A 27,248-nucleotide genomic window follows, 5' to 3' on the forward strand; every position below is an offset into this window, starting at 1 on the left:
TGTACTCACCTCTTGTGGGTCCTAGCTTTCTGTAACTGAGCTGCCCCTACAGGGATGCCTTCCTCACCCAGCTTGGCTCTGACACCCTGCAGCAGCCCCCTGACTTCCACCCTCTCCCTCCCACTGCCTGGCATCCTCAGCTTGGGGTTCGATTCCCTGTGCTGGGCCATTCTCTTCAGGGACACTGTCCATACTTACTTGGGCTCCAATACTCTGTAGGACTTGAACACACCATGCTGAGCTGCCCTTCTGCAGGACTGCCTCCTCACCCTGTCCTGATGCAGGCACTGCACTCTGTGCCACTGTGGTTCCGTTCACCCTGGCACCCATACAATCTTCTCTCTGCCCTACCTAATGGCTTTAGCACTGAATTGTTCAGGAAGGAAAGCGAATGAGAAAGAAGTCATGGTTTGGATTAAAACAAAATTTAGAAAATAGCTTTGGAACTCGAAATGAACCATGACCTTTGATTTGAAAGAAAGAAAAAGAGAAGGAATTTTGGAAGCCTCCAGGCCAGTGGTCATTTCCTCTGTAGAGGGCAGTGGATTAAGTGGTATTTATGTGTTTAAAGGAGCAGATCCCTGCACAGTAGAAGTGGTTTTCCCCCTAATAGGTAAAGGAGACAATAGGTCTAGAGAATGCCCACTGTTCGTCTAGCCTTGGAACAACAGAGGGGGTGCATCAGCTTAGTTTCCCAACACCAGCTGCACCCATAGTGGATGACACATCCTTCAGAGAGGCCTCAGGACCTCCTGGCCCATGGCTGTGGCTTCTGTGGCTGCCCTAGCAACTTGGCCCTCAAAGATTCTTTTCTTCTGCTACATAAAAGATAATCTCATAGGAGGCTCCATCATTTATCTTCAAAGCTTTAAAAATAAATTTGGGCATTGTGTTTAGTGCACGACTTACATGAAACTGCCGCTGTTTAGGAGAGTGGATTTAAGTATTATTCATGAATTCTGTGAGAAGCTAGATGGTTGTTTTACACTAGGCAGAAATTTCAAATGATTATAAAGGAAAACATGAGTCTTTTAAAATAACTTGGTATGTTTATTTAGAAACACAGGAGGTAATGGAAGTTTGTATTAGTATGTTTTAGCAAAGCCTTATCAAGATAGACACTGGGAACTCCTGACAACACCATGGCACAATGACTGGCCTCTCGGGCTGTGTACCTGGCCTCTCGTCCTTAAGCACAGCACAGCACAGCCTAACAGCCCCTCTCAAGAAATAGCAATGAGGAAGGAGTTCGTGGTATGTCTGCAAATTCCCCAGGGGAAAAGCCTTGGTTTGTTTTAGAAAACATATTTGCTTGTTTTTATATTTCTAGAAAAGATTAGCAAAATTCTTGCCCTTTAGAGTTTTTAAAAAGGTAAAATAGAATTGTGATTGGGGGAAATGTTAGCACTTAGTTTCTGTCTTGAGTAAAATCATAAAGCAAGATTCTCCAACCCATGGCCCACAGGCTGCATGCAGCCCAGGATAGCTTTCAATGTGGCCAAACACAAATTCATAAACTTTCTTAAAACATTATGAAATTTCTGTTTGCATTTTTTTTAAAGCTCATCAGCTATCACTAGTGTATTTTATGTGTGGCCTAAGACAATCTTCCTCCTTCCAATGTTGCCCAGGGAAGCCAAAAGACTGGACACCCTTGTAGGTCAGAACACTCCTCGTCTCAGAGGGGCCTCCTTCCTGCAGTGCCAGCGAGGACCTGCGAGGCTCTGCTGGGACGTGGACGCAGACAGGCCGCCCCACCTCAGCCTCACTGCCTTTTAAGCCCTGAGGCCCAGGAATGTGCACAACTAGAGACTCCATTCTTAGTTTGAGGGCTGGAAGCAGTGGAATCATGAGTGGGTATTTCCAGGTCCTATAATAATAGAGAATTAAAGAAAACTGAAGCCCTTCAGCCAGCCTCAGGACCCCAGAGTCCTGTGTTCTCTATTGTGATCAAAGAAACAAAGTAAAGTGTGTCCCAAAAAGTCACTCGGCCCTAATTATGGCAGGACTCAAAAAAGAGGGAAAGAAAGTAGTGATCCTATGACAGGATAGCTTGCTTATAAGGTGGCTTTCTAAGCAAAAACTATGAATAAATTATAATCGAAAACTTCTACACAAAAATCTTTGAGGATAAACGGAACTGTGTTCACTGAGCACTTAAAACACATACACACGAGGCATAATATTGGTGGATTAACTTTGCTTCAAGAAATAACATAGATCGTGCAAGTCCCTGTGTGGTTAAGATTTTTGGCAGGAAAATTAAGCAATCTTTGTCCAAACTTTAGTGCGTGTAAGAATCTCCCAGGAAACTGTTTATAATTCAGATTCCTCAGCTCCACCCCCAGAGATTGCTTCACATGTCCATGGAGCAAACTGTAATAGACAACAAATTAGGGAGAAAAGAGGAAGGGTATCATAGTCGGCCAGGACTGTTGAGTGTGAAGGAGGCCTGGGGAGCCCAAGTCCCTCACTGTTGGGCTGCAGATAGCCAGGAGAAAGGCATGGGTGTACCTCCTTTGAAAAGAACAAATTTACTCAATTGTAAAAGTAATATATTATATTCAGTTAGAGAAAAGAAACAACTAATACTATTATCCAATTACTCTAACATGTTAACTCTATTATTACCTCATTCCCAGCTTTTTAACAGATGCCTAATTTTACACAATCATAGGACATGCATTTATAAATTGTCTCCTCCTTTCCTCTCTGTTTTGTTGCACATAAGCCCTATTCCATGTCTCCTCCTGGTCTCCCTAAACATAATTGTAATGAGCTCCATGTTGTCCTATTGGTTTCAAGGTCACTTACTTTATCATCATCCAACTGTTGAACGTTTACTTTGCTTCCAGCATTGCCATGTTGAATACCTTCATTCCTAGAACCTTTGACCTTCTGGTTCCAATCCGAAGGTAGATTCCCTTCATCCTTCAGATCTGTTTTTTATTTATCCCACTGAATGCTCTTCTCTTGTGATCTTCCCCTCAAGTCAGGGCCCAGGTACAGCCTACTGGCCTTGAGAGCAATGCTGCAAAGGGCTGGGGGCAGTGGAATTTTCACCCAGTCCAACTACTGAAGGATGCTAAGAAAGAAGGGAATTTTTTTTTTCTATGCTAGAGATTGTCCAGATCTCTGGAATAATTGTAAAAAAAAAAATAAATAAATAAATAAATAAATAAATAAATAAAAAAGAATCTCTCAGGGACCAAAGAAGAGCTTATATAATTAAAGAAAGGAGGCTTTTTGGAATGAAAGGAAAGGAGAAAAACGGAAAATAAAACACAACCTGAAAGCTTGAAAAATGATAACAGCTAGTGCTTATTGAGTTCTTTTTTTGGGACTTTGAGGGACCTGAGGAAACGGTGTCCCTCTTTCCTGATCCGCTTCTAAACAAACAGAGGAATAAGAGAAAGGAGTGGCAGATAGTGGCCAAAGCTGCACCTTTGTTACTGATATAGGCTGAGGAAGGAAACAGTTTATTTCTGTAGGCAAATGCTTTTCTCCAGGGCCACTTCTAGGGTGCGCAAGGTCCTGGGCAAATATTTTTGTTGGGTTCCTGTCTACACAAACAATTTGACTTAAAAATATATTACAAAATTCAGGAGCCCACGTGTGATACTGTGATATGTCAATGAAGATTTAGATCAAATAATGAATGAAGAAGTCCTTCCAGGTGGAAGGAAACATTAGGAATGAGGAAAACGTGTTCCTACCCCACGCTGACTATATGCCAGATCCTAAGTACTTTACATATGTGAACTCATTCCTAATAACCCTAGACAGAAAATCATCTGTCCATGTTTTATAGATGAGACAACAGGTACGTGGAGGTTGAGTAAGCTGCTCAAGGATTCACAGCTAGAACGTGGTAGGACTAGGATTTAAGCTCAGTCAGCCTGGCTGATGAAGGAAAGAAGGAATGAAGGAGAGACAGGAAAGAGGGAAGAAGGGAAAAAAAAAAGTGAGAAAAGGCAAGTGCCTGCCACCTCTAGAGCAACTGGCAGGATTGTTTAGTTCCTTCCAACTTGGAGTCTGTAAATAAATATTGCCTCAGCTTCCCTCTTTTTAAACTCAAGAAAGTTTGCCCAGAACAACCCTAAATTTGTATTCCCGTTTGATAGGAAAAAATATTCTTTTTAGGTGCAATCAAGCTTATCTTCACTTTTGTAGAGATCATCTCCGACATTAACAAGTTGCCAGAGAATGCTGTTACTCAATTTATAAGACAAAATGTTCCCTTCATTGTCTTTATTTTTTTACCCAGCAGGTTTCCTACTTTAAGACCAGGAGGCAATTACCGGCTCCTAGTGATCATCAATCAGTGTTGTCATCCTTAAAGAGCTCAAAATTTCATCCTGTACTTCTATTTTCATAAAGTGCTGGCTGCAGAGCAAGCTCTCAGAAATGTCCCTGCTTCCCTATGCCAAGTTTTAGGTCTTAAAACTGACCCAAAACCGAAGCAGAGAAACAGCAACTCACAAACAGAAGGCTTGCTCTGCTTATTTAAGTCATTATTTTCCCACTTTGCTGGTGGAAGAGTATCTGGGACAAAGCAGGTTGTAGGCAAATGCTTCCTATTCAATGAAGGCCATTTTTTCTGACCTCACCATAGCTGCTGCCTTGACTCACCAGAGAATTACAGTGAGTACAGGCGAAAGGAAAGCAGGAACAGTATTTGGGATAGTAGAGAAAACTGTTAGTAGTCAGAAGAACTAAATTCAAGTCCTAGCTCCAACACTGGTTGGTTGTGTATGATCTTGGGCAAGCCACTGTTTCTTCCTTAAGGGAGCTAATATAGTGATTATTTAGATCATTAATTTTTTATGGATTCTCGCACAAAGCAGTCAATGAACAGACAAGCATCTTTCGCCAAGTTGCTTTGGCAACATTCTCTCAGGCTCCAGTTAGGCGCCTGTTCCTAGAGATGATGAGGCTATGGGTATTCATTAACCAAAGGGATCAGCCATCTGGGATAGAGACCAATTAGGATAGAACAAGATCATGTAGAGTGGATTTAGTGTGAGACACAGCAGGGACCCAATGTTTATCCCTGGTCAATCACAACTTGCTTTCTACCCAGGCCTTACCAGTCTGTAGAAATACAACAGGCTTCCTTTGACCACGTCATTGTTCTTACCTATTTACAGGTGTGGACAGTGGTCACTGACACTGTGGCCACCATAGGGGCTAGCAAGAAAAAAAATGGTGGAGGCAGAATTCTGTCTGCAGTGGATATAAAAGTAACATAAATTGCATCCTTTGAGATCAGGTTTTTTTTTCCAGGTAAGACAGTAAATCAGTTTAATGTTCAGGCTCTTCTCCTTAACCTCTTCAGGCTTATTCTCTGTGATTGTTAATACAGATAATTACCAACTTCTAAGTTTTCTGATCCAAATGTTTAGTGTTTTCATCTCCGATGAAAGAATGTTTAAAGGGTTATTGAGCTTACAAGGTTAGTCTGCAAGAATTATTAGTGATGTCACTAAAATTTATTTTGTTTTACTTACCTTGAGTATTAACTCACTCACCTATGCAGTAAGCAATATAACAAAGCAGTTAAGGGCACTGGGTTGGAATCCTGACTCCCTTACTCGCTGTGTGAGCCTTGGTAGCTACTTAATCTTTTGATGTCTTTGGGGAATTATAATAGTGTTTACTTCTAAGTTTTATTAGGATTATATAAGGATTAACTAAGATGTTGCATTTAAAATGACCCAAAAATGTTCGCAGCACATAGTATGCACTCAATAAATGTTAACTAGTTTACTGTCACCATGCTGCAACATTATTTTGTATCTCTTCCCTTCTTTATAACCAAAGAGCTTACTTAAGTAAAACAGAGGCTCACTCAAATTCTCTCAGTACTGGCTTGTGTGTGTTGTTATAAGGATATCCATATTTGGTGTGGGTGGCAGATCGGGATAGAAAGTAAAAAGATGCCTGAGGAAAGGAAGGGGCTATGACTACTTCATTCTGGTGTTCCACTGGTCATGAGGCTCAGCTTCCTTCTCTCCCACTGCAGTTGGCTTCCTCTTCAATCCACTCTTAAGTATTTTCTCCCATTCAGTTTTTAACTTTCTTAGTTTCTGCTTCCTCATCTCTTCAGCATGTCCTGACTCCTTACGACTTTAATATCCCTCCTCCTGCAACCCTTTTGCTTCACCTCCCCATTTTCTGTTAAGAATTCCCTATTTCCCAACATAAACTAGTGAGAGAAGTTGATAGGCCTGCCTTATCTCCAGCACCGGGTCGCTGGTCAACCTCTGAATGCAGGAGCCTTGAGTCAGGTGCCCAACAGTCCAATCACCTGTGGCTGGGAGGAGTGGGGTTTTGAGGCCTGTTGTCCCATCCCTTTAGCAGGGGATATGGTGTTGAGACAATTCTTCCTCGACTTCTTGTATTTCTGCACATCTTCTGAGCAAGAAGCACGAACCGCTTTGTCCTGTCCTGTCTTTTCAAAGATGTTTGTATAGCAAATAGTCTTAGGAGACAGATACATTGTCCCCTACTCTCCTCCCAGGTCAGAGGACAGATTTGTTTCCTGAGCAAGATGAGGATAACGTCTTGTCCTGGGGCAGATTTCTAGCAGTCCCCTAAGATTGGGGTTTCCTAAGCTCAAATTTCCTCAGCTGTGACACTAAACTCACACTGTGTGTGTGCAGCACTCCCGAGGGACATTGGGGGGAAGGCAAACTGATGTAATTATGAAACTCATGCTGTCCACTGTGCTATGAGAAATGAAGTCCTTTGTCTCTGATCCAGGGGTCTTGTATATACTCCTGGGACCTAGGAAACTCGTTAGCTTGCAAGCAGGGGAAAACCCTGAATCCTTTGCAGTCCTTGACAATGAGAAGGGATATTCTCCTTCAGGTAGAATGGTCCTTGCAGGCACTGTGGTAAATCCATCCAATGCAGCATTCTGTTCTGCTTCCCCTTCTACTGAGTTTCACCTACATATAAATTAAGCTTTAGGCAGTTCTTCAGGGCCTTAGTTTTGGGAGAAAATGCATTATACAGTAATGGGGGTTGGGGAAAGAAGAACCCAAAGGATTGTGCAACATTTCTGTCCTCCCTGAGTGAACCTCGGTTATGCTCAGATTTGGCACTTCTGCTGTATCATAGTGCTGCTGCTAAGTTGAGAGGGGGTACTGTCTTAACATGGCTGTGCATCTGCATAGCTTTTATTTCATTTAATGTCCAGTGCACTTTAATTTGGCCCATTCAGCTTCTGTGAGAGTCACAATACAGCAAGTCTGACAATTTTACAATGATGCTTACTCCTTATTAAGCCCTTAGTAAGATAGTTTGCAGGGTTCATTGTGTTAGTGCTGGTACGCCAGCATAGTTACAAAAAAAATTATACAATATTTTGTATCAGAGCCTACATAACCAGCAGAAAAGCAGTGCTTCAGAATTGCCTGCTTTATGTTCTGTTTTCTGGATGAAACCACACTGGATGCATATGTGTGAATGCTGTAGCACAGGGAGAAGAGAAAACAAGCAAAAATAAAGCACAGGATATAAGGTCAAACACTGGAGTTTTGGTTCTTCTATTCAACTCACCCCCATCTCTAGAAAATAAACTCTTGGCTGGCGCTGGTGGCTCATGCACTTTGGGAGGCTTGAGGCAGGTGGATCACCTGAGGTCACGGGTTTGAGACCAGCCTGACCAACATGGTGAAACCCTGTCTCTACTAAAAATACAAAAATTAGGGGGGGCATGGTGGCACATGTCTGTAACCCCATCTACTCAGGAGGCTGAGGCAGGAGAATCGCTTGATCCAAGGAGGCAGAGGTTGCAGTGAGCCGAGATCGCCCCATGGCACTCCAGCCTGAGTGAGACTGCATCTCAAAAAAAAAAAAAAAAAAAAAAAAAAAAAAAAAAAAAAAAAAAAAAAAAGAAAAATTCTTTTCAAATTTCCCTGGTTGTAAGACATCATGGCCTGCTGTGGGCCATAGGGCATACGACCTCTTAAGGGATAGGCTCAACCCTTCAACCTATAACTATCTCAATATAGCTATAGATCCTTTGGGCTTGAGAGTAGGTGCTGGTAGCTAAAATCACCTTAGGGGGCTCGTTCTTTCCTTGCTTTTGTTTCTAGCTTGGGTAATCACAGAAGAGACACTAAGGCCCTGTGTGTCAGGCATTCCCCAAGCTAAGATGAAATCCTTTCTAGTGAGTGAATCCAGCTGTGCTGGGGGTGGGCACGTGTAACAGTCTCTTCATTACAATAGACACTTCAGGAGGCCAGGGATCTTGTCTATCTTGTACACAGGTTTGTGAGAGTAGGCACTTTGTAAATATTAAATGGACAGCAGCTCAGGTTATACAAATATTTGTTGGATTTCATGAAGGTGTTTGTCAGTGGATTGAGAAAGTATTCCCATTTTATATGTCCTAATATACTATTTTCATAAGCTCCCTAATTTGAAAATTTTTAAACATTTTCTTTCAGGTAGTATTTACTCATTTAGATGTGGGTTGTAACCAAGGTGCTCACTTGTGAATAGCTTCGTCACCCAACTGAGGCTAGAGCTTGCTTCCCAGACAAGGTTGATCTTGTAAGCTCCTCATCCCTATCTTCATCTGCTTTAAAGGTCAATTTAGACGGAAATAAAAAGTCTAACATTCTAGAATGGCACCAAACCTAGAATACTGCAATACCAGGGTTGGGGGATCCTTGGTCCAGGTAAAGAGGAAGAACTATTTGTTGGGGCCAAAAGCCAGTCGGTATGATGGCATGTAGAGAAGCCCCTTTTAACGGCTGTCTGTAACACTTGGGTTCTCTTCACAAGTCATTGGGACTAGACTAATAGAACTAGGGCACAATGTAAATGGCTGGATTTTTAAAAGAATTCTTTAAAAAAAGGATTTAAAATGGCATTTATTAAGGATTGAAATCAAAAGGAAAGCCCCTGTCAAGTGTCACTTCCTACGAATAAAACAACTTGGGGGTAAGTTCTGTACTCTTTGGATATTTGCAGTTGTGGAGGGCAAAAGTCCATGGCTTCTAGAGGAACTGAAATCTAGACCTTTGGAAAGGGTAGCACAAACTGCCCGTAGAAAGATGTCTGCATAGTTAGCTCTCGATGGCTAAGTGACAACAGGATGCTATACACCTTTCAGGCCTGGGACAGTCTCTGCAGAACAGTTTAAGAATCCCAGATTACCAGGCAAAGGTAGGAAGTTCTCATTAGATCTTACTGCTGACTAAGAAACTTCACTCATCAGGGCCACATTAGAATCTTGGTCATCAGTACACAAATATATTAACATGTTAGCAAAATAATATAGCAAGGAAAAAATATTTCTCAAAATTCTGAACAGATCCTAATTTTTTCCAATAAAACAAAACAAAAAAACAAAACAGACTGCATCTCAAGCAATGTACTTAAATAATAACACTGATCAGGTAAGCTGTTCCTACTCAGGAAGGCAGCGTGAAATGGACAGAGCCCACAGTATCTCCTTTAAGAACCAGGGCTCTTTTGACCATGTCTGGGGCTCAATTTTTTTTTTAATTCGTAAAGTTGAGACAATAAATCAACCCTGCAGACTTATTATGAAGATGAGCTAAGATAGAGAGCCTACACTATGCCTAATATTTAGTGTTTCATAAATAGGAACTATTATTATAATGTAAAAATGCATTTAAAAAATGAATCTTCGTAAGAAGAAACATTGTTATAATCTAAGGAAATTACTGACAGTAAGAAGTAGTATCTTTCTAAAAAGATAAAGACCTCCTCCCTGTCAATGTTCACTATAAAAACTGTATATTGATTATATACTAATAATATAAGATGCAATAAATTACCAACTATCTTTATTAGTGTATTAGGTTTGCAGCCTTTTAGCAAAATTAATAGTATGAAAATTACATTTTATTTTGACTTAATAAAGTTCCCCTGTCAAATTCTCAACTCTTGAAAGGTAATTAATATGTTTTTAAGAGTGTTTTATCTGAAATGTTCATCAATCTCCAAAAAGTGGTGCTATAAACAATGATGGAAACCAAGTATAACATATTTCCCTATGACTTTGCACATCAATGAAAAACATTTTTTTCAAACCCTTATTCATGCACAAATAGTGGTAGTGCTGAACCTATACTTTAGATTCATTACTTTATAGAGAAAACAGAAGCAGGTGATTACGTGACTTTGTCAAGGTCATGTTATTTCAAACACCACAATTTTGAGATGGGAAAAGGTGGACTCCAAAAATCATTAAAATGAGCTTGACATTGACCACTTAAATTCTAAGGCAGATTATTAAACAGATGGCATGTAAGGAGTTAGAAAAAAGAGGCAGTATGGATTCACTAAGAATGAGGCGTTAGCAGCTGACTTCATTTCCTTTCTTTAATATTCTAGCACATTAGGCCACTTCCAAAGACAGCGCACAGTGCATCTGTCTGCCAAACACGACAAAATTTTTAGTGTCCGTTTTAGGAAAGATGAAGAAACAGGGGCATATGAAGTGACTGGTAGTTACTGCAACAACTGTAACCGAATTACTAATTAACGGATCACTCACCTTAAGTGCAGTGTATAGTGGCATTCCAAAGAGGGTCTGTATTGCATCCCATTCAATTCAACATGTATCAATAACTTAGAAAAAGCCACTAAATACCAAACGTATGTTTTATCAAAATTGGAACGGATGCAAGGCTAAGACGGAAAACCTGAATTCACAAGAACCTTCACAAATTAAATTCAGTAAGGATGAATGCTGTCCTTCAATTAGGTTAATAAGAGACTGTTTAAGTAAAGATTAGGCGGGGACTTGGCTTACCAGCAGCTCGGCAAGAGACAGCAAACAGTATGACAGCCTGGCTAATAATGATGGTGGTAATAATAACATATACCAACCATAACAGCCACAGGAGAATAACTCTGAAGTTGGCAACAGTGCTCCTGAACCCTGCCCTAGTTCGACCACAGAACTGTGTTTAACTCTGAGCAACATACTTTAAGAGAAGGAGTGAAAGAGCCAACTCTAGGCTGGTCTGGAATAGATACCATGTAAGAGTTCAGAAAGTGTGAAGCCTGAAGAAGGATATGAAGAGGTGACCACACAGGAGAAACAGGACTATCTAATTTCACGTGTGCTGTTTATTATAGAGAAATTTGGTGACAATCTTCCAACAATGAAATTCATCCTTTGCAGGGGTGCCAAATGGCTCCATCCAGCAGTGGCTGAATGAAAATGATGATGAAATTATAAAAACATTGACAGTAGAGGTATACCACTGATGTTTCTAGCTCTGAGACTATTTTTCTAGTACATATTTAATCTATTAGAGGAGAATCAGAATTCTAAACTTTCTAAGCATCTAAACAAAATTAGTTTTTATCTAACTTTGTAAATTTTTTTGAGACAGGGTCTCACTATGTTGCCCAGGCTGCTCTTAAACTCCTGAGCTCAACCAATCCTCCTGCCTCAGCCCTCCTGAATAGCTGGGATTATAAGTGCGCACCACCATGCCTGGCTAGTCTTCGTCTAGTTGAATGGCGTAATTTATCAGCACCCAATTGACCGTTCTGAAATGACTGAGTTCTCTGAACTGTTTGGGAACCACGAGGAATCTTGCTAAACAGTTAGATTTAATAATATTTCCATGCCTGATTTGGAGAAAACCACTGACGTGAGGTGGGCTCCCTTCCTTATTAAGGCTTTCTGCAGTCCGGAGTCAGTGTGGAAATCAGGTTCTGCTGAAACCTACGGGATAGCCAAGCATGTCAGGGAGGAGAAGGCAAGGACTCAAGAGACCCTACAGCAGTAGGAAGTCCATCAACTACTTCTGTCTGGCTCTTTCTAGGGCTTTCTTAGATTATAGTTCAAGGACTTTTAACATCACATGCTCAGTAGTGTTATCTGTCATTAACGCTAAATCCTTCAGGGGTTACATTATAGAAGCGATACAATTACACAATTAAATATTAGAAATGACCACTGAGTATATTCTGTTTATTGTTTATGATTTACACAGAAAACGATGGGCTGGGGTTGTAGAACAATAAACCAACCATTACATTTAGACCTGGGCTTTTGAAAAACTTGCATTCCATTTTAACAATTCATATGTATCTAACAAATACATAAATCCAGATCACAAATAATCTTAAGAGTTAGAGATAAACAATGAAGAAACACAAAAGAGTAAGAAACACAAAAGAATACCACATAGATCTACCTTTAAATATCAGCATTCATATTATAAAAAGAAAATGTTAAAAAAAATAAAATTAAGTCACAACATAAAATACAGAAATAAGATAAATGCTATTTTATTAATATTCATACTTATTTCTAATTTACCTTCATATAGTCTTAACTTTTTCAAAAGGATCCAAGATATGACCAAATAATATTTTAGTATCTGAACTTGCCAGCCTTAGCTTACACCAGAGCTTGTTACCATGAAAATACTAAAACCTCAATTTTCTTTTTCCTTTTTAAAATTTAAGCCAACTCTTATTCAACTTTTCTCCTTCACAGCAGCTGTTTATAGATAGTAGGGAGCCAAGAATGAAGGACAGTAACAGATGGAAAGCAAAAAGTACAACAGCTATCTTAAGTTCAGCTCTCAACATTGCTGGTTGAGTTTGAAACCAAAACCTCTTAACAACTGGCAGATAATAGCTAAATCTTAACAGACAAAGAAGAAATATTTTCTTTGGGACAGCTGCTATCTAGAAGAAAACCAAGGTCCCTTAATATAGTCTAAATATAATGTGTGGCTTATTATAGAGAAATCTTTAGCAACGTAAGTTTAACCAGTAAGTGTCACAACTGATCAACAGTACTTAAAAGGAAACAAACAAAAATCACACTAGCCACAAATTTCCACCATATACACATGAACTTAATTTTAATCTGATTTGACTCCTTGACACTAACTGATCATTAATGAAATATGATATGGAAAGATCACAGAATAGAAAACAAGCAAAGATTAGTTTATACAACGGTGACTATATACATCAGAGGGAAAACATGCTAGCTAATGCAACATTAAGGCCCGAATGTAAGCATTTCCAAAGTCACAGAAGCCCCAAAGAACCCCTAAATTACAAATTCATCACATTACATGCATGCAATGTTCACTTTTGTTTTACCCATAAAAGGATACACAGTATTTTGCTGTAAATACCAGACACATTTACAATATATGCAAAAATTAGAATGCAAGTGTTATGTTCCTTATATTTAAGCCTCATATGTGCCAACAGTGAAAATTCATTTAAGAATGAAAAAAGGAGACGGGATATAAATACTCAGAGAAATTACACAAATAAGATGTAACTCTGCATTTGGGAAGCCATATAAATATTCCTTTTATGTGCCCAAACTAAATTATCAATGTACCAATTAGATGGACGTACACTCACTATGTGCTTTACTATTTTACTTGCTCAAATGTTCTAACAGTCATCATTCTCTAGTGTTAACATCAAATCACATTTGTAAGTGAACTATTATGTCCATGTCTGCACATACTTGTCTACTGTGTGTGATCACCTGAAGGAGACACTGTGCATCTTAGTTTGGGGTTATATAATTACAAAGATGACCCTGTGCAAGTTTTCAGACCTTCCAAAATACTGTAAAGCAAAATTACCTTAAACTAACTATATCCAATATTAAACAAATGTGCCATGAGTGTTCTGGGCCTTCAAGTATAATTTTAACCAAGGAGATATAGGTTGGGTAAGAGGTTAGAAAGAGTTTCATAAGGCCATCTAATTCAGCTCATTGTACCAAGCCCTGAGCACACTAGAATCTTTGTATGCTTTATTAACCTTACGTTAAGCATATCCACTGGTTTCATTAAGGATTTTACTACCTAACTTTATTTCAGGGGGAGTTACGTCTACGATTTAAAACTTTTGTAATGTTCTGGCCAAAATTTTAGCCTTCATTTGGCCTTCTGAAAAGTCCTAATTTTAAACAAAAATGGACTTTCTGAAAAATTTCTCAGCATATGAACCAAGAGGTTATGATACAGTAAAACCAAAGGGACTAGTGAAAAAGCATACTATAGAACTTGTTTCATTTCCACTGAAACCAGATTTTACTACTGTTGGGAACACAGTCTTTACATTTGATGCAAACAGGACAGCTTAATTATAATCACTTAGTGGCAGTATTACAGACAAAGCCAATAACGTACGGCACACAGATGATTATTTATTCTGGAGAGAGTCAACTGATAAGCTTGGCTTTACAATTAATACAAACATATTCAACTAAAGAAAATGGATGCACTGTCTCAACATTCAGCTTGAAAATGTTTAATACTTTCTGCAAACCTAAATTTAGTTTAGAAAGGTTAATATTCTTTCTAAACTATGGCATATACTATATATAGCATTTTTAAATATATTTATATATAATTATTTGCACATGAGATTTAGAAGGAATTTGCAGATTTACTTCGATACACTGATCTCATTTCAACTGTCAAGGTTTAGGGCGCTTCTGCAATACTGTCATTTGAAGGTGGGGCATCAGGATCAGGCTCAGAGGAAGGAGCTGCAGATGCTTCAATAACCGCAGGTGGGAAATGACGGCGGCACACAGGGCATGTTCCCGACTGGAGAAAAAAAAAATGTTAAGGGCCACCAGAATCATCTTAACTGCCACACAAGTAACTTAATAAAGAAAAAACAGTATCATTATCCTAATAATAAGAATCTTAACAACAAAAAACAAATGTCAAATCCACACAATGCAGAAAGACCTAATTTTAATACTTTTTCCTCTGTGCCCAATCAGACTCTAGTTTCTTTGAGGGTAAACGATGTCTCTTATTCTGTTCATATCTTTAAGGTCATTCATCCTTCTTCATTTAGTGAGTTTTAATTAAGAGCTGCTAAACTCAGCAGTGATGCAACGGCAGAGGGTGAGCAAAGAATCATGGCACATGCCCACATGGAGGTCAGAGTTTAGCTCAACAATAATCTGAATTGAATTATCATTATTCAGTCTATTATGCGTTTATCAGAGAAACCACAGACCTACTTTAATTCACACCAAATCATTTATGATTTATTTATCATTTATGATTTGGTGTGAATTAAAGAAGGTCTACAGCAAATTAACGTAGGTCTATGGGAAATTAAAGCCTCATTTTAGGGTAGCACAGATATGTCAAAGCAGATGGACTTCAGACTTTCTTTCTAAGCCATGACATTTCTTTCCAAAAAGAGATAGATGTTAGGTGCCTTCTAAATGACAAAACAATCAACCACAGACCATGGAGAGAAGGTACGAAGGGGAAAGCAGTTATACTAGGAGCACAACATTCTAGGACCAATGGACGATTATAGAGCTATGTTATCTGATAACAGAGTATCCCCCTGCAAACCGGTCTTTTTCCCAAAGAGAATTCCCTGCTGGAAGGGAGGCTGAAGAGATCATGCTGTTGAAGGCGACAAAGAACTGTATCTTGGGAACATTCTCCCCAGAAAAAAAGCAGGAAAGGCTTCACACTAAGGTATTTCCTGAGAGCAGAAAGACTGAAGACACTGTTACCTTGGGTTATAGCAAATTCTCAAGTATAATTCAAGGCTGTACAACATATATTGTTTACCGTTTAAGAATTCATTTCAGGCCAGGTGCGGTGGCTCACGCCTGTAATCCCAGCACTTTGGGAGGCCGAGGTGGGTGGATTGCCTGAGCTCAGGAGTTCGCAACCAGCCTGGGCAACATGGTGAAACCCCGTCACTACTAAAATACAAAAAATTAGCTGAGCGTGGTAGTGTGTGCCTGTAGTCCCAGCTACTCGGGAGGCTGAGGCAGAATTGCTTGAACCTGGAAGGCAGAGGTTGCAGTGAGCCGAGACAGCGCCACTGCACTCCAGCCTGGGTGACAGTGAGACTCCGTCTCAAAAAAAAACAAAAACAAAAACAAAAAATTCATTTCAGCAAACATTTATTGTGTACTTGCCATAAAGTTTGGGCCCCAACAGTACTATTTTAGAGTCAAATAGATGAGCGTGGTCTTGGTGAACTACATACTAGCTATTTAAACTTAGACAAGTAACAATCATTAGAAAACAGGAATAAAGATACCAATAAGTCCTAAAGTACTGTGAGGATTAAAGGAGAAATCACGAATCATTAAAGAGGAATCATCTAACAGTGACTGACACACAGCAGGCACACAAAACACTGCTTCTTAAGTCTCTGAAGCTATCGTAGGAGTTTAAAGACAGCATTTATTAAGGACAGAAAAGGTGGAATTTAAACTGCACCTACCTATATCATCTAATCTTACAGATGGTATAGGGAAAAATCATGCCAGACTTCAGGAGCAAATGCATAGAAACATGAGCAAGTGTACAGAAAAGTAAATCTGAAGAAACAGGTTGGGGTCTAAATCACAGAAGGCCTTGAATGTCAAGATTAAAACTTCAGATTATTCCGCAGGTGACCGGAGGTCCCTCTCTTTCTTTCATGAGAAGGGAAATACATTATCAGAACTACATTTCAGAAAATGCCTTTAATGATGGCATGATAGATAATGAAGATTTGGAAGAGTGAAGGGATACGAAGGGGGGAAGATGATGAGAAATTAGTTAGTGGGTATAATGTATGTTATCCAGGTGATGGGATATCCTAAAAGCCCTGACTTGACCACTGCGTAACCTATGCATGTAACAAAGTTGCACATGTACCCCACAGATTTATGCAAATAAAAAAGAAATGAAAAGAAAGTACCTCTAAAGGAAGTAAGGAAATAAAGTAGGTCACTACAATAGTAGTTAGGACAACAAGGGTTGAAGGTCTAATGTATGGGAATAGAAATGAAATGAGGGAATGGACCTCACAGACTCAGCCATGCTCAAAAATCTTAAGAGTTGGTGGCTCTGCATTTTCTGCTTCCCCAATAATTTTAGTAACACCTACTTCCACTACTACCACCATCATGTACAGACACTGAAAAAGTCATTTTCTACTGAATTCTAACTTTCATTAGTAATAAGTTTACCATCGCTTTTCCTATACTATATGTTTACTATGTGCCAAACACTATTTAAATTGATCACTTTAACTGTTATAAAAACTTTAACTCTTATAAAAACACTAGAGGTTGGTATATTGTACGGCACAGCCATCTAGGCCGTATTAACAAAATGCCAGATAAACAGGTTAAGAAAAATCACCTAAAATATTATTTCCCAAATTACGTTCTGGGAGAAGGGAGAGAGCAAGGAAAGCAGTATTTTAAAACTAATTCAGAATCCAGCATTATACCTCAATCCAGTATACCAGGAAGTCTCATGGGACTTGAGACACACATGATCGCTACGCAGGCAATACGCCCCAAATAGTACACATTAGCACGTGCTGTTTACTGAAGACTGCTAGCTGGTCTTTGTAACTTGCATCATAAGTTTGTATTTGTGATTTTGTTGTTAATAAAATAAAAACATCTCTAATTCTAGTAATAGCTTTCATCTGATATGATTTGTAAAATATTTACTGGGCACTTACTACCTGACAGGCACTATGGGTTATCTCATACAGAGATATTTTATAAAAGAACAGTGAACATTTCTAAACTGGATTTCAGAGATTTTAAGCGGAGTTTTGAGAAGAATGAAGTGGCAAATAGAAATAGAGGAACAGCAAAGAAAGGAAAAGGAAAGAGGGGGAAGAAAGGAAAGGAATGGGAAAAGGGAAGGAGAAAAAAAGCACTGGTTATAGGGAAGAAAGGGAGTTGTATTCCTAAGTAGATAATTTGGGAAAGTGACTTGGGAATTCCTAGTGAGCCAGATGGTTAATATCCTTTATGCAAAAATAAGAGTTCACAGAGAAGACTGAAATAAAACACTTCCTTTATTTAAATAATTCAAATATGCTTAAGATTTATTGAGTAAATATTTGAAGACAATATATAAAAACTGGAATAGGAGCTACTTGGTAGTTTATTAAGTATCTCTCATATACATTTCAGAAACACCAACCTGTATTAGCAGAATAGCTGTATATTGTTATAGTACTTTGAGTAGTGCCAAAGGCTTCTCTGCTTAGATACTTTTGAAAACACCAAATTTCAGGGTTATGATTAAAATTCTAATCAGCTTTATTCTAAAATGATTTTTCAGATATTTAATCACTTCCTAAAATGATTAAAAACGTTATTATTCTCTATATTGTTTTTAGACAATGTTAGTAAAATACTTTCATATTATCCCTGATCTATAATCATTAAATGCAACCAGTTTTTAACAATGAATTAAAAAGTACTACACATTTATGGCTAAATAAAACAGGTTTAAAAGATACTACTATTGGCTGGGCATGGTGGCTCACGCCTGAAATCCCAGCACTTTGGGAGGCTGAGGCAGGCAGATCGCCTGAGGTCAGGAGTTTGAGACCAGCCTGACCAACATGGCGAAACTCTGTCTCTACTAAAACTACAAATAATTAGCCAGGCTTGGTGGTGGGTGCCTGTAATCCCAGCTACTTGGGAGACTAAGGCAGGAGAATCGCTTGAACCCTGGAGGCAGAGGTTGCGATGAGCTGAGATCGAGCCACTGCACTCCAGCCTAGGTGACAAGAGCGAAACTCTGTCTCACAAAAAAAAAAAAAAAAAAGATACTATTATTATTCATTTGCAGAAGACACTATCAAAGTATTAATTTTTAAATTTTTAAATTAATTATTCTATCACTCACCTTTTGTAGCCAAATTGAGACACAAGGTTTGTGAAAGAAATGGTGACAGGGCAACTCTGTTGCTATATCATCCTTAATATACTCACTGCAACAGATTGGACAGCATTGTTCCTGACCAATAGCTGAAAACAACAAATAATTTAGATCAATCACACGTAGTTCAATTTTAATAAAACTGAAAAGCAACATATTATACTCATAGAAGATACCTCTGAAAGACGAAAGAGTCAGTCTTTGATCAGTTAATTGGGCAGGCATTTCTGTCTAATACTTGGCAATCTGGAATCTAATAAACACTGCTTTTGTAAAAAAGCTGACAGGAACATTTGTCTCAGCCTATCACTTGAAAATTAGAAACATTCTTGTACTAGGTGAAAGTTTGTGAATATCTGGTTTCTATTAAAAAAATCTAAAGTTTCTAATAATCAAGAATTTAATTATCTAGGTACATTGATAATATACTTAAATGTACAACGTGTTCTTCAACATGTGAGATCAACTTTGCCCTTACCAGTGTGATCTTCAAGAACAAGGGTCTCTGGAAGACCATCAATGCTTTCCTTACTGGCTGGTGGATTGGCCACCTCAACATCCACTGCAAGAGACTCTAAATGTGCCAGAGCAGTCTGAAAAACAAAAGGTACAGTTCTTTGTTAGAAATACCTTAAAACAGTAACAGAAAACTATTTTTTAGGGTATCTCCAAAATTATATCACCATTATTCTCTTTTTGTTAGTTTCTTTTGCTTTAGTCCTTTGCTCCTTTTGCCTTTTCAGAAGGAACTACCACCATCACCAACAAACCAAAACATTAAATATACACACAGAGCCCAACTTTCTACATGTGAAATAAAAATATACCTTGTCTCAGCCGGGCGTCACGGCTCATGCCTGTAATCCCAGCACTTTGGGAAGCCGAGGCGGGGTGGGTCACTTGAGGTCAGGAGTTCAAGACCAGCCTGACCAACATGGTGAAATCCCGTCTCTAGTAAAAAAAAAAATACAAAATTAGCAGGGCGTGGTGGCAGAGGCCTGTAATCCCAGCTACTTGGGAGGCTGAGGCAGAAGAATTGCTTGAACCCAGGAGTTAGAGGTTGTAATGCACCGAGATCATGCCATTGCACTCTAGCATGAGCAACAAGAGCGAAACTTCATCTCAAAAAAAAAAAAAAAAAAAAAAAAAAAAAAAGGCAGGTCGTGGTAGTGTGTGCCTATAATCCCAGCTACTGGGGAGACTGAGACAAGAGAATCGCTTGATCCTGGGAGGCAGAGGTTGCAGTGAGCTGAGATCATCACGCACTCCAGCCTGGGTGACAGCGCAAGACTCTGTCTCAAAAAAAAAAAAAAAAAATCTACCTTGTCTCAATAATCATCTACTTTTCCGTATTTATATTTTGAAGGAGTGGTTACTTTTTCCAACTCTTGGTTCCTATGTGAGATCAATAACATGAAAGAAAGTAATAAACATTTTGGAAAGGTTCACTTCATGAAAGATAAAATGTGGCTGAGGCTACTAGAAGCTCCAAGTATGGAAGCAAATAATGCACTCCTGAATGGCTGTATCTACTACTGGCATGGATTTGGCACACCCACAATACCAGCTCACAAGTATTACTAGGTTATCTGGGTTGTGAATTTCATTTACAGGTTTAAATATCTGTTTCAAATTACTGTTCTAAGAAGGATGGAAAGAACATCAGATCATGTGATCATCGGGGATGCGTCATCCTCATCCTTTCCGGCTCTAATTAGACCAGAACGGCAGTTGAGACTTTTGTCTTTTTGTCTGCAACCTGTACAATTACTTGCTCTTGGTGCACATGCTGCTTCCCCTGCCTGGTGCTTTCTGTCCATCCTTTAAGTCCCATCACTCCCTCAGGGACTGCATAAGTCCTGTCTCTTCCATGAAGCCTATGTCAGCGGTCCTAGACTACACTAGTATCCTTCTGAACTGCTACTGTATTCAAAGAATTGGTATGACACAGTTTAATTATTACTTGTTAGTATTATATCCTAATTACAGCATCATAAGATCATGGAGCTATGAAAGACCTTGGCTTCTTTTTAGGGATGAAAAACTTGAAGGAAATTTGACAACTATCAAAACTGGGCCTCCCCTCCTGGTTGGAGTGCAGAATATTGCAGCTGCTACAGAAAAAAGCCTAACAATTCCTCAAAATTAAAAACAGAATTATCACATAATCCAGCAATTCTAGTTCTGGGTATATACCCAAAAAGAACTGAAAGCAGGGACTAAAACAAGTATCTGTACACCCATGTTCACTGCAGCATTATTCACAAGAGCCAAAAGGTGGAAGCAAATCAACTGTTCATTGATGGATGGATGAATATGCAAAATGTGATGTACACATACAGTGGAATATTACTCCGCCTTGAAAAGGAAGGAAATTCTAACACATGCCACAACATGGATGAACCTTGAAGACATTATGCTAAGTGAAATAAGCCAGTCACAGAAGGATAAGTACTGTATGATTCTTATATGAGATACCTAAAGTAGTCAAATTCATTGAGACAGAAAACAGAATGGTGGTTGCCAGGGGCTGGAGAGATGGGAAAATGGGGAGTTACTGTTTACAGCAATGTGAATACACTTAATTACACTGAACTGTACACTTTAAAAAAATGTAGCAATAGTAAATTTTATGTTATGTTTATTTTACCATAATAAAAAAAAATGAACAAGCCGGGGTTCCCATATAGAAGAAGAATTCTGCCTGATAGCTTAGCTAACACTCTATTCTTTTGGATGGCAAACATAATATTTATACATGCCTAAGGTCCTACCATAGATATTCCCAAAAAGAATTTGAGATGACTTATAATAGGGATTACAACTTGCTTTGGGCCAAGCCCAAAGCAAAATCAGGACTAAAAAAGGAAAAAGCAAAAGGGTTCACCAACAGTTAATAAACATAGTTAATATTATTGAACACCAAATTTGACTCTGGATATGCAGAGAAACACTGCAAAAAGAAAGAAACACTGTTCCAGTAACTGAATTATTGCTTCTCAGCTCCAAATACACCCTTCATTTCTGCCCTTTGAAAACCGATTTGGGCCTTTTAAATATTTTTCCTTTTGTTAGCTGACATGATTTTAAGTTTTGTCAGTAGAAGGCGCTGGAGAGACACAAGGAAAGGACTTTGCTTCATGGTTCCCTTGGGCTTGCCCCTGCAGTGTGCCAGGCTTCCCTGTGCACAGATGGCTTCTCCAGCATCAGGCTCCTCCAGTGTGGGTGGCTTCTCCAGTGCCTGGCTCTTGAAGCACATGCCGCTTATCCAGTAACTGGTAATTGCAGGACAAGGTGGCCAGCAGCTTCTCCTTGTACTTATCTTAGGTGGTTCTGCAGCAGAGTACCTAGAGGCTTGGTCACATCACTGTGAAGTTTCTCTTGCCCCAGAGGGCAGATTTTTGCCTAGTTCCAGAAGGCAAATTTCCAGCAAGCTCTGCCGGCACAGTACCATAAATACTCCTCCACAAGCCATGGCTGTGTCCTTCCCAATAAGGTCTGGCTCTCAGCCTTAGAGGGGAGGGAAGTAGAGTGCTCTATCTCGGCCCTAAAGCTGTTCCTTAAATCTGCCAATCCTATATTCTTTAGAGTTTGCTTTACTTCCTACTACCCAATCCCTCGGTATTCTAAACTTCTGTTGTAGTTAATATATACAGTAAATTTTCCCTGTTCAAATTACTGTATTTCTCTCTCTTGGGACTGAACTCAGACTGGTATAGAATTCATATTAAGAGTGGTCCCAGGACACAGAACTGCAAGAAAAGGATTTGGGGGTTGGTTTGGTTACGCCTGTTGAGCTTGAGCTCAGTGCTGAGCTCCTTGCCAATGAGAATGGGATGCTATTAATCCATAGTTTGTAGTGGCATCACAATTAATCAAGGTATCACTGTGGTTGACAGTGATGAAGGTCCAACTGAAGCATGTGTCTTGAGAGCCCAGATAGCTGCTATACTTGACCTTACGGCACCAGTGATCTAACTGTAAAAATCTTGATGTGAGATGGATTATTAAGAGTGCCCTTGTGCACTTACAGAAAAAAATTACAAACTCAGGTCTCTTAAACCTCACAATAGGGTATGAGAGCCAGAAAGCATCCACAACAGCCCTAAAAGATGCTCTTGCTCCTAAAAGTCAAACATAAAATGCAATTGTGTGGATTGCTAAATGAAAATTAGAGTTGACTTCTTAGTCTCATCAAATTTCTCAAAAGTTTTAACATTGATTGGTTAAGGAATAAGATTCTGAAACCTGGAATGAAGACATCTGGCTGAACTCTGAGGAAACTGATAATTTTGAATCCCCAAGTCACTCTGAGCCTCCTGTTACCAGTGGAAATAGTGTGCCCTCCACAGACCAGGCTTCCTCTGCTTGAAAACCCTGTGATAATCTCACCTGGAGTGTGAATCTCTTACTGCTTTCATGCCCAACAGTAAAGTTACCAGAAAACTACAGCAAACAAAAAAAGAAAGAACTGAAGATATAAACAATGTAGGTCTGGGTTATCCTACCAAGTAAAGAATCCTAACCAGCTGAGTGAGCTTCTGGCTGAGGGCAGGGAAAATATGACTGGGTCATGGAAGAAGGAAGTTATAGCTATCATTCATTCACAGTCTCATGAGCAAATACAGAACAAGGATTAGTAATTTTGCACATTTTATGTGCTTGTTTTATGTATGTGCTTATTTGTATATGTTAACAGTTTACTTTTCCTCTTTCCCATTTCTATTTCAATATGCCAGTTGTTGGAAGTTAAATTTGCAATTTAGTCTTTATATAAGAGAATATTCAGTGTTACTATGAATGTGTGGAGTAATGCATAACTAGTGATGGATACAATGACTCTTGGAACTAGCCATCTGCTCATTCTGGGGAATGGGTGAAACTTCATTTGTAGTAATAGCTGTATTTTGTTGGGTGGAAATACAAATGTATTGATGGATGGAAATTTAAATGTGCATTGAAAGGTATATATGGAAGCCAAGTTACCAAAGTGCTGGAATGTTCCATTTATGGAATTATTGCTCCACAAATCCAAATTCACGATTGTGTCAGCTCTGTGAAAATCTGGGCCGTTTAAATACTTTCCCTCCTAACAGCTGGCATGATGCTAAGCTTTGTTCACAGAGGATGTTGAAGAACACTGCTGGAGGAAAGGGCCTTCCTTCTGTCCCAGTGTGCTTGCTTGACAGAGCACACTGGGACTAGTGTGATGTTCATGGCTTTCTCTAGCACTAGATTCCTACAGTGCACACAGCTTCTCTAGCAGCCAGTTCCTGTAATGCACTTAGTAGGTGGCAGCCTCCCCAAGCATCCATGTTGGACAGTTCTGCAGCACAGCGCTTCCAGTTAGACACCTTCCTATGAATAGCTTTCCTCAGCACCCTAAGAGAGCTGACTTCCAGCAAGTTTCACCAGCACATATCAAAGTGACTTCTCTCTCATATAGCAAGCCACAGCTGTGCCATTTCCATCAAGGTCTAGACCTCAGCCCTGAGATAGACTAGGGGCTCTTCCTTGGGTTGTCCTAGCTTCGCCTGACAGGTGGTGGCTGCTCCTTATATGCGCTTTTCCCATATTCTTTGTAATTATCTTTATTTCCTACTAGCCAATCCCTTGTTACTCTACTTCTTTGTTCTAGTTTAGAATTCTTTATATTGAACTTTCCCATTGTGAGATAGGAAATGGAAGGTAAGATCCTGTTATCAGTCCCTTTCCTTCTCACATAGCTATAATTATGAATCTCCTCCAATTCCCCATATGTACTACTCAAGATAGAACCTGCTTGCAAGAACTTATTTGTGCTACACATAAACAAAGGATATTATTTATAGTAACCTTCAGTTGGGGAGGTTATTCCAGGCTAATTATGCTTTGATGTATGTTTGTCTCAATGGGTTCATTATCTCTTTCTAATGATTATCTGCACATTTGCAGTGCTAATAACACCTGAAATTTCATATATGTAAAAATAACTTATTGCCTTGGTACTGTCATATATTTAAGATGATCCAGGATCACTTATAAGCAACACAAGCAAAAGATAGCATTTTAAGCCACTGGTATGAAAACCTGTAAAAATTAAAAAAAAAAAAAACTATCTATACCTTTAGGCAGTACAATGTATTTACAATAGTTAGTCCAAGAGGCAGAAAGACAACTAGTCTAAATCACCCAATCTAGAATACATATAGGTTTAAAGTAGTATAATCCTTTATCAGCACAAAATTTTGTTCTAAAGAATAAAATACAATTCAGTTTTTAAACAATGAAGATAGTAATACCGATTCTGAATGATCACCACTGAATCCAGATTTGTTCACTGATTACACCAGTTAGTTGACTATTGATTTGAATAAACCTATATGAATATACCATTTATTGAGAGCTTCCCAATACAACTAGGTATTTTGCTAAAGGCTTTAACACAATCTCACAATAACCCATCAGGTAGATTTTATTATTCCCATTTTGTAAATGAGAAAGCTAAAGCTTAGAGAGGTTAAGTGAATTGTCCAAGGTCACACAGCCTAACTCTTTAACACAAAAGCCCATCTTCTTAACCTCCACATTACAGCCTTCCTAGTGCCTACACCTGGGTGTATGCAGGTGCTATAGTGAGTATGTAAAGACTTCACAAGGGGCCCGTGGGTATGGACAGTCTTAAGATAATCAGTTTCAATAAGCTTTCATAGGTAAAATCTTTCTTCAAACTGATCCAAGTAAGAATGCACCTGCAGTATATCATGCTGGTTCTCTGTTCTAACATTCTGTTTATACTTGCCTTTCTTCCACTTTATAAATAAAAGCATACTTCTTACCCATTCAGAGGGACAATCTGAAGTACTGAGGTAGAACTGAACTCTAATGACTAAGTAACAAATCTTTTGGGTGGCTTCCAATCCTTTGCTTTTAAAATAACAAAAAACAAAAAAAAACGGAAGGAATCTAAAGAATATCTAGACAAGTTGATGTAAGTCTGGGAAAATATCTCAAAAGAATTCAGTGACAATGCCATAATAAACTCTTTCCATTCCTATTAATTTATTTAGGTGAACAACGTTTTTCAACCTTACATTCATAAGATGAAAATCAGAAGTAAATTTATGCTGAAATATGTCTCATTCTGGTAATAAATAAAATTCACTCATAACTGGGAAAGGATAATGCCTCCTTCTCATTAGATTCACTTCCTACAAAATACTTATCAAAATTCATAATTTATTTTTGATTATTTGGATACTATTAATTGTAACTCAATTTAACTACTTTTTATATTAAAAATTTTAAACATTTTTTAGCGAAGAAGTATGATAAAGTAAATACTACTACCTAGATTTATGCTGAAAAATTTCAGATGTCAACATAAACGTGCAGGGGGATTTTTTCAAAATCCATTTTGAAAAGTAGAAAAGTTTCAAAAAGTTAAAGCTGTTTAAGGTTTTACTCTCTCCTCACTCAAATTAGAGACACAGATATAAGGAGACAAATACATATTGCCAGTATTTTCACCAAAAGCCACTACCTGAAAAGAATGACCAATCTAGTATTGGAAAAATAACAGAAATGAAAGCAACTACTTCCACAAAGTTATAGGGCTGCTTGAGAAACAAACAAAAACAAGCAGTTTGTTTTGTTTTTGTTTCATTTAAAGAGTGTTAGTGTTAAATATAAAAGAAATAATCATAAATTATTTTTGTTTCATTTTAAAAAATGATTAAATAAATGCATACCGAACATAGAAAAACAGATTTCTGGAGAGTGACAGAAAGACAACTGTACTGATTTTCTAGGAGTGAAACATCTCAATCAAATTCAAATAAATTAAATCAGAGCACTAAAACGTGAAGAAGCTGATAAGCTTTAGAGGAGAGAGATGCTTAAAACCATTAAACAGAGGCAGAAGTATAGACTGGTAGGAATAATGCCACTGAGTTCACTATTGGTAGAAGCCAACAATGTTTGAAACCGCAAGTTCTTGCTTGCCTTTTGTTTTAGTTCACTGCTAGTGCCTTTACCTAGCATGACCTCTCAAGACCAGTCTCTCTGGTTCTTCTTTCAAGATGCCAAATGTCACATTCCCCACTAGTAACAAATACTAAAACATTTTATTCTCAACACTTCTTTTTAAAGTTATCTTCATATTGTAGGTAATCATAAACCACTAGCATAAAATGAAAGACTAAATGTTGTGAAATCAGACCCTAGAACAGATCAAAGAGTTATTTAGCACAAGGAAATGAGTGATCCTTAATCTTTATATATTTCTGATGCAAGTTACCATGCTACACCATTATTTCTTATGTGTCAGAATTTGCCAAGGCAGGTTAAATAATTTGGCAAAAATCCTAAGTGTATCCTATCTCATGATGTTCTTTCTGACTTTTTTCCTAGTATAGAGTATTTCTGCTATGGTTACTTTGAGAAAAACATTCACCATAAAGTGTAATTGAAAGCAATCTCCATGGACAGTTACATATGTAAAAAAAAGTGATGACAAAGCAGAGCTAGCATAAATGT

General features: G+C 38.6%; 1 protein-coding gene and 1 long non-coding RNA gene across 2 annotated transcripts in view; both read right to left on the reverse strand.

Annotated features, from left to right (window-relative positions):
* LOC115837539 overlaps window positions 1-3,589 on the reverse strand; it is a 79,002-nt gene extending 75,413 nt beyond the window's left edge. Inside the window, exon 1 of the long non-coding RNA XR_004032552.1 lies at window positions 199-3,589. This is a non-coding gene — a long non-coding RNA (uncharacterized LOC115837539). The remainder of the gene's footprint in view (window positions 1-198) is intronic.
* An 8,358-nt stretch (window positions 3,590-11,947) lies between these two features.
* PJA2 (praja ring finger ubiquitin ligase 2) overlaps window positions 11,948-27,248 on the reverse strand; it is a 71,326-nt gene continuing 56,025 nt past the window's right edge. Inside the window, exons 8-10 of the mRNA XM_003259815.4 lie at window positions 19,210-19,324; window positions 18,699-18,820; window positions 11,948-14,606 (exon numbers count right to left, since the gene is read on the reverse strand). Of these exons, the coding sequence (XP_003259863.1) occupies window positions 14,481-14,606; window positions 18,699-18,820; window positions 19,210-19,324 (363 nt within the window). The 3' untranslated portion in view covers window positions 11,948-14,480. The remainder of the gene's footprint in view (window positions 14,607-18,698; window positions 18,821-19,209; window positions 19,325-27,248) is intronic.

This window comes from Nomascus leucogenys, chromosome 2 (assembly GCF_006542625.1).
Source record: "Nomascus leucogenys isolate Asia chromosome 2, Asia_NLE_v1, whole genome shotgun sequence".
In the NCBI taxonomy this organism is placed as follows: domain Eukaryota; kingdom Metazoa; phylum Chordata; class Mammalia; order Primates; family Hylobatidae; genus Nomascus; species Nomascus leucogenys.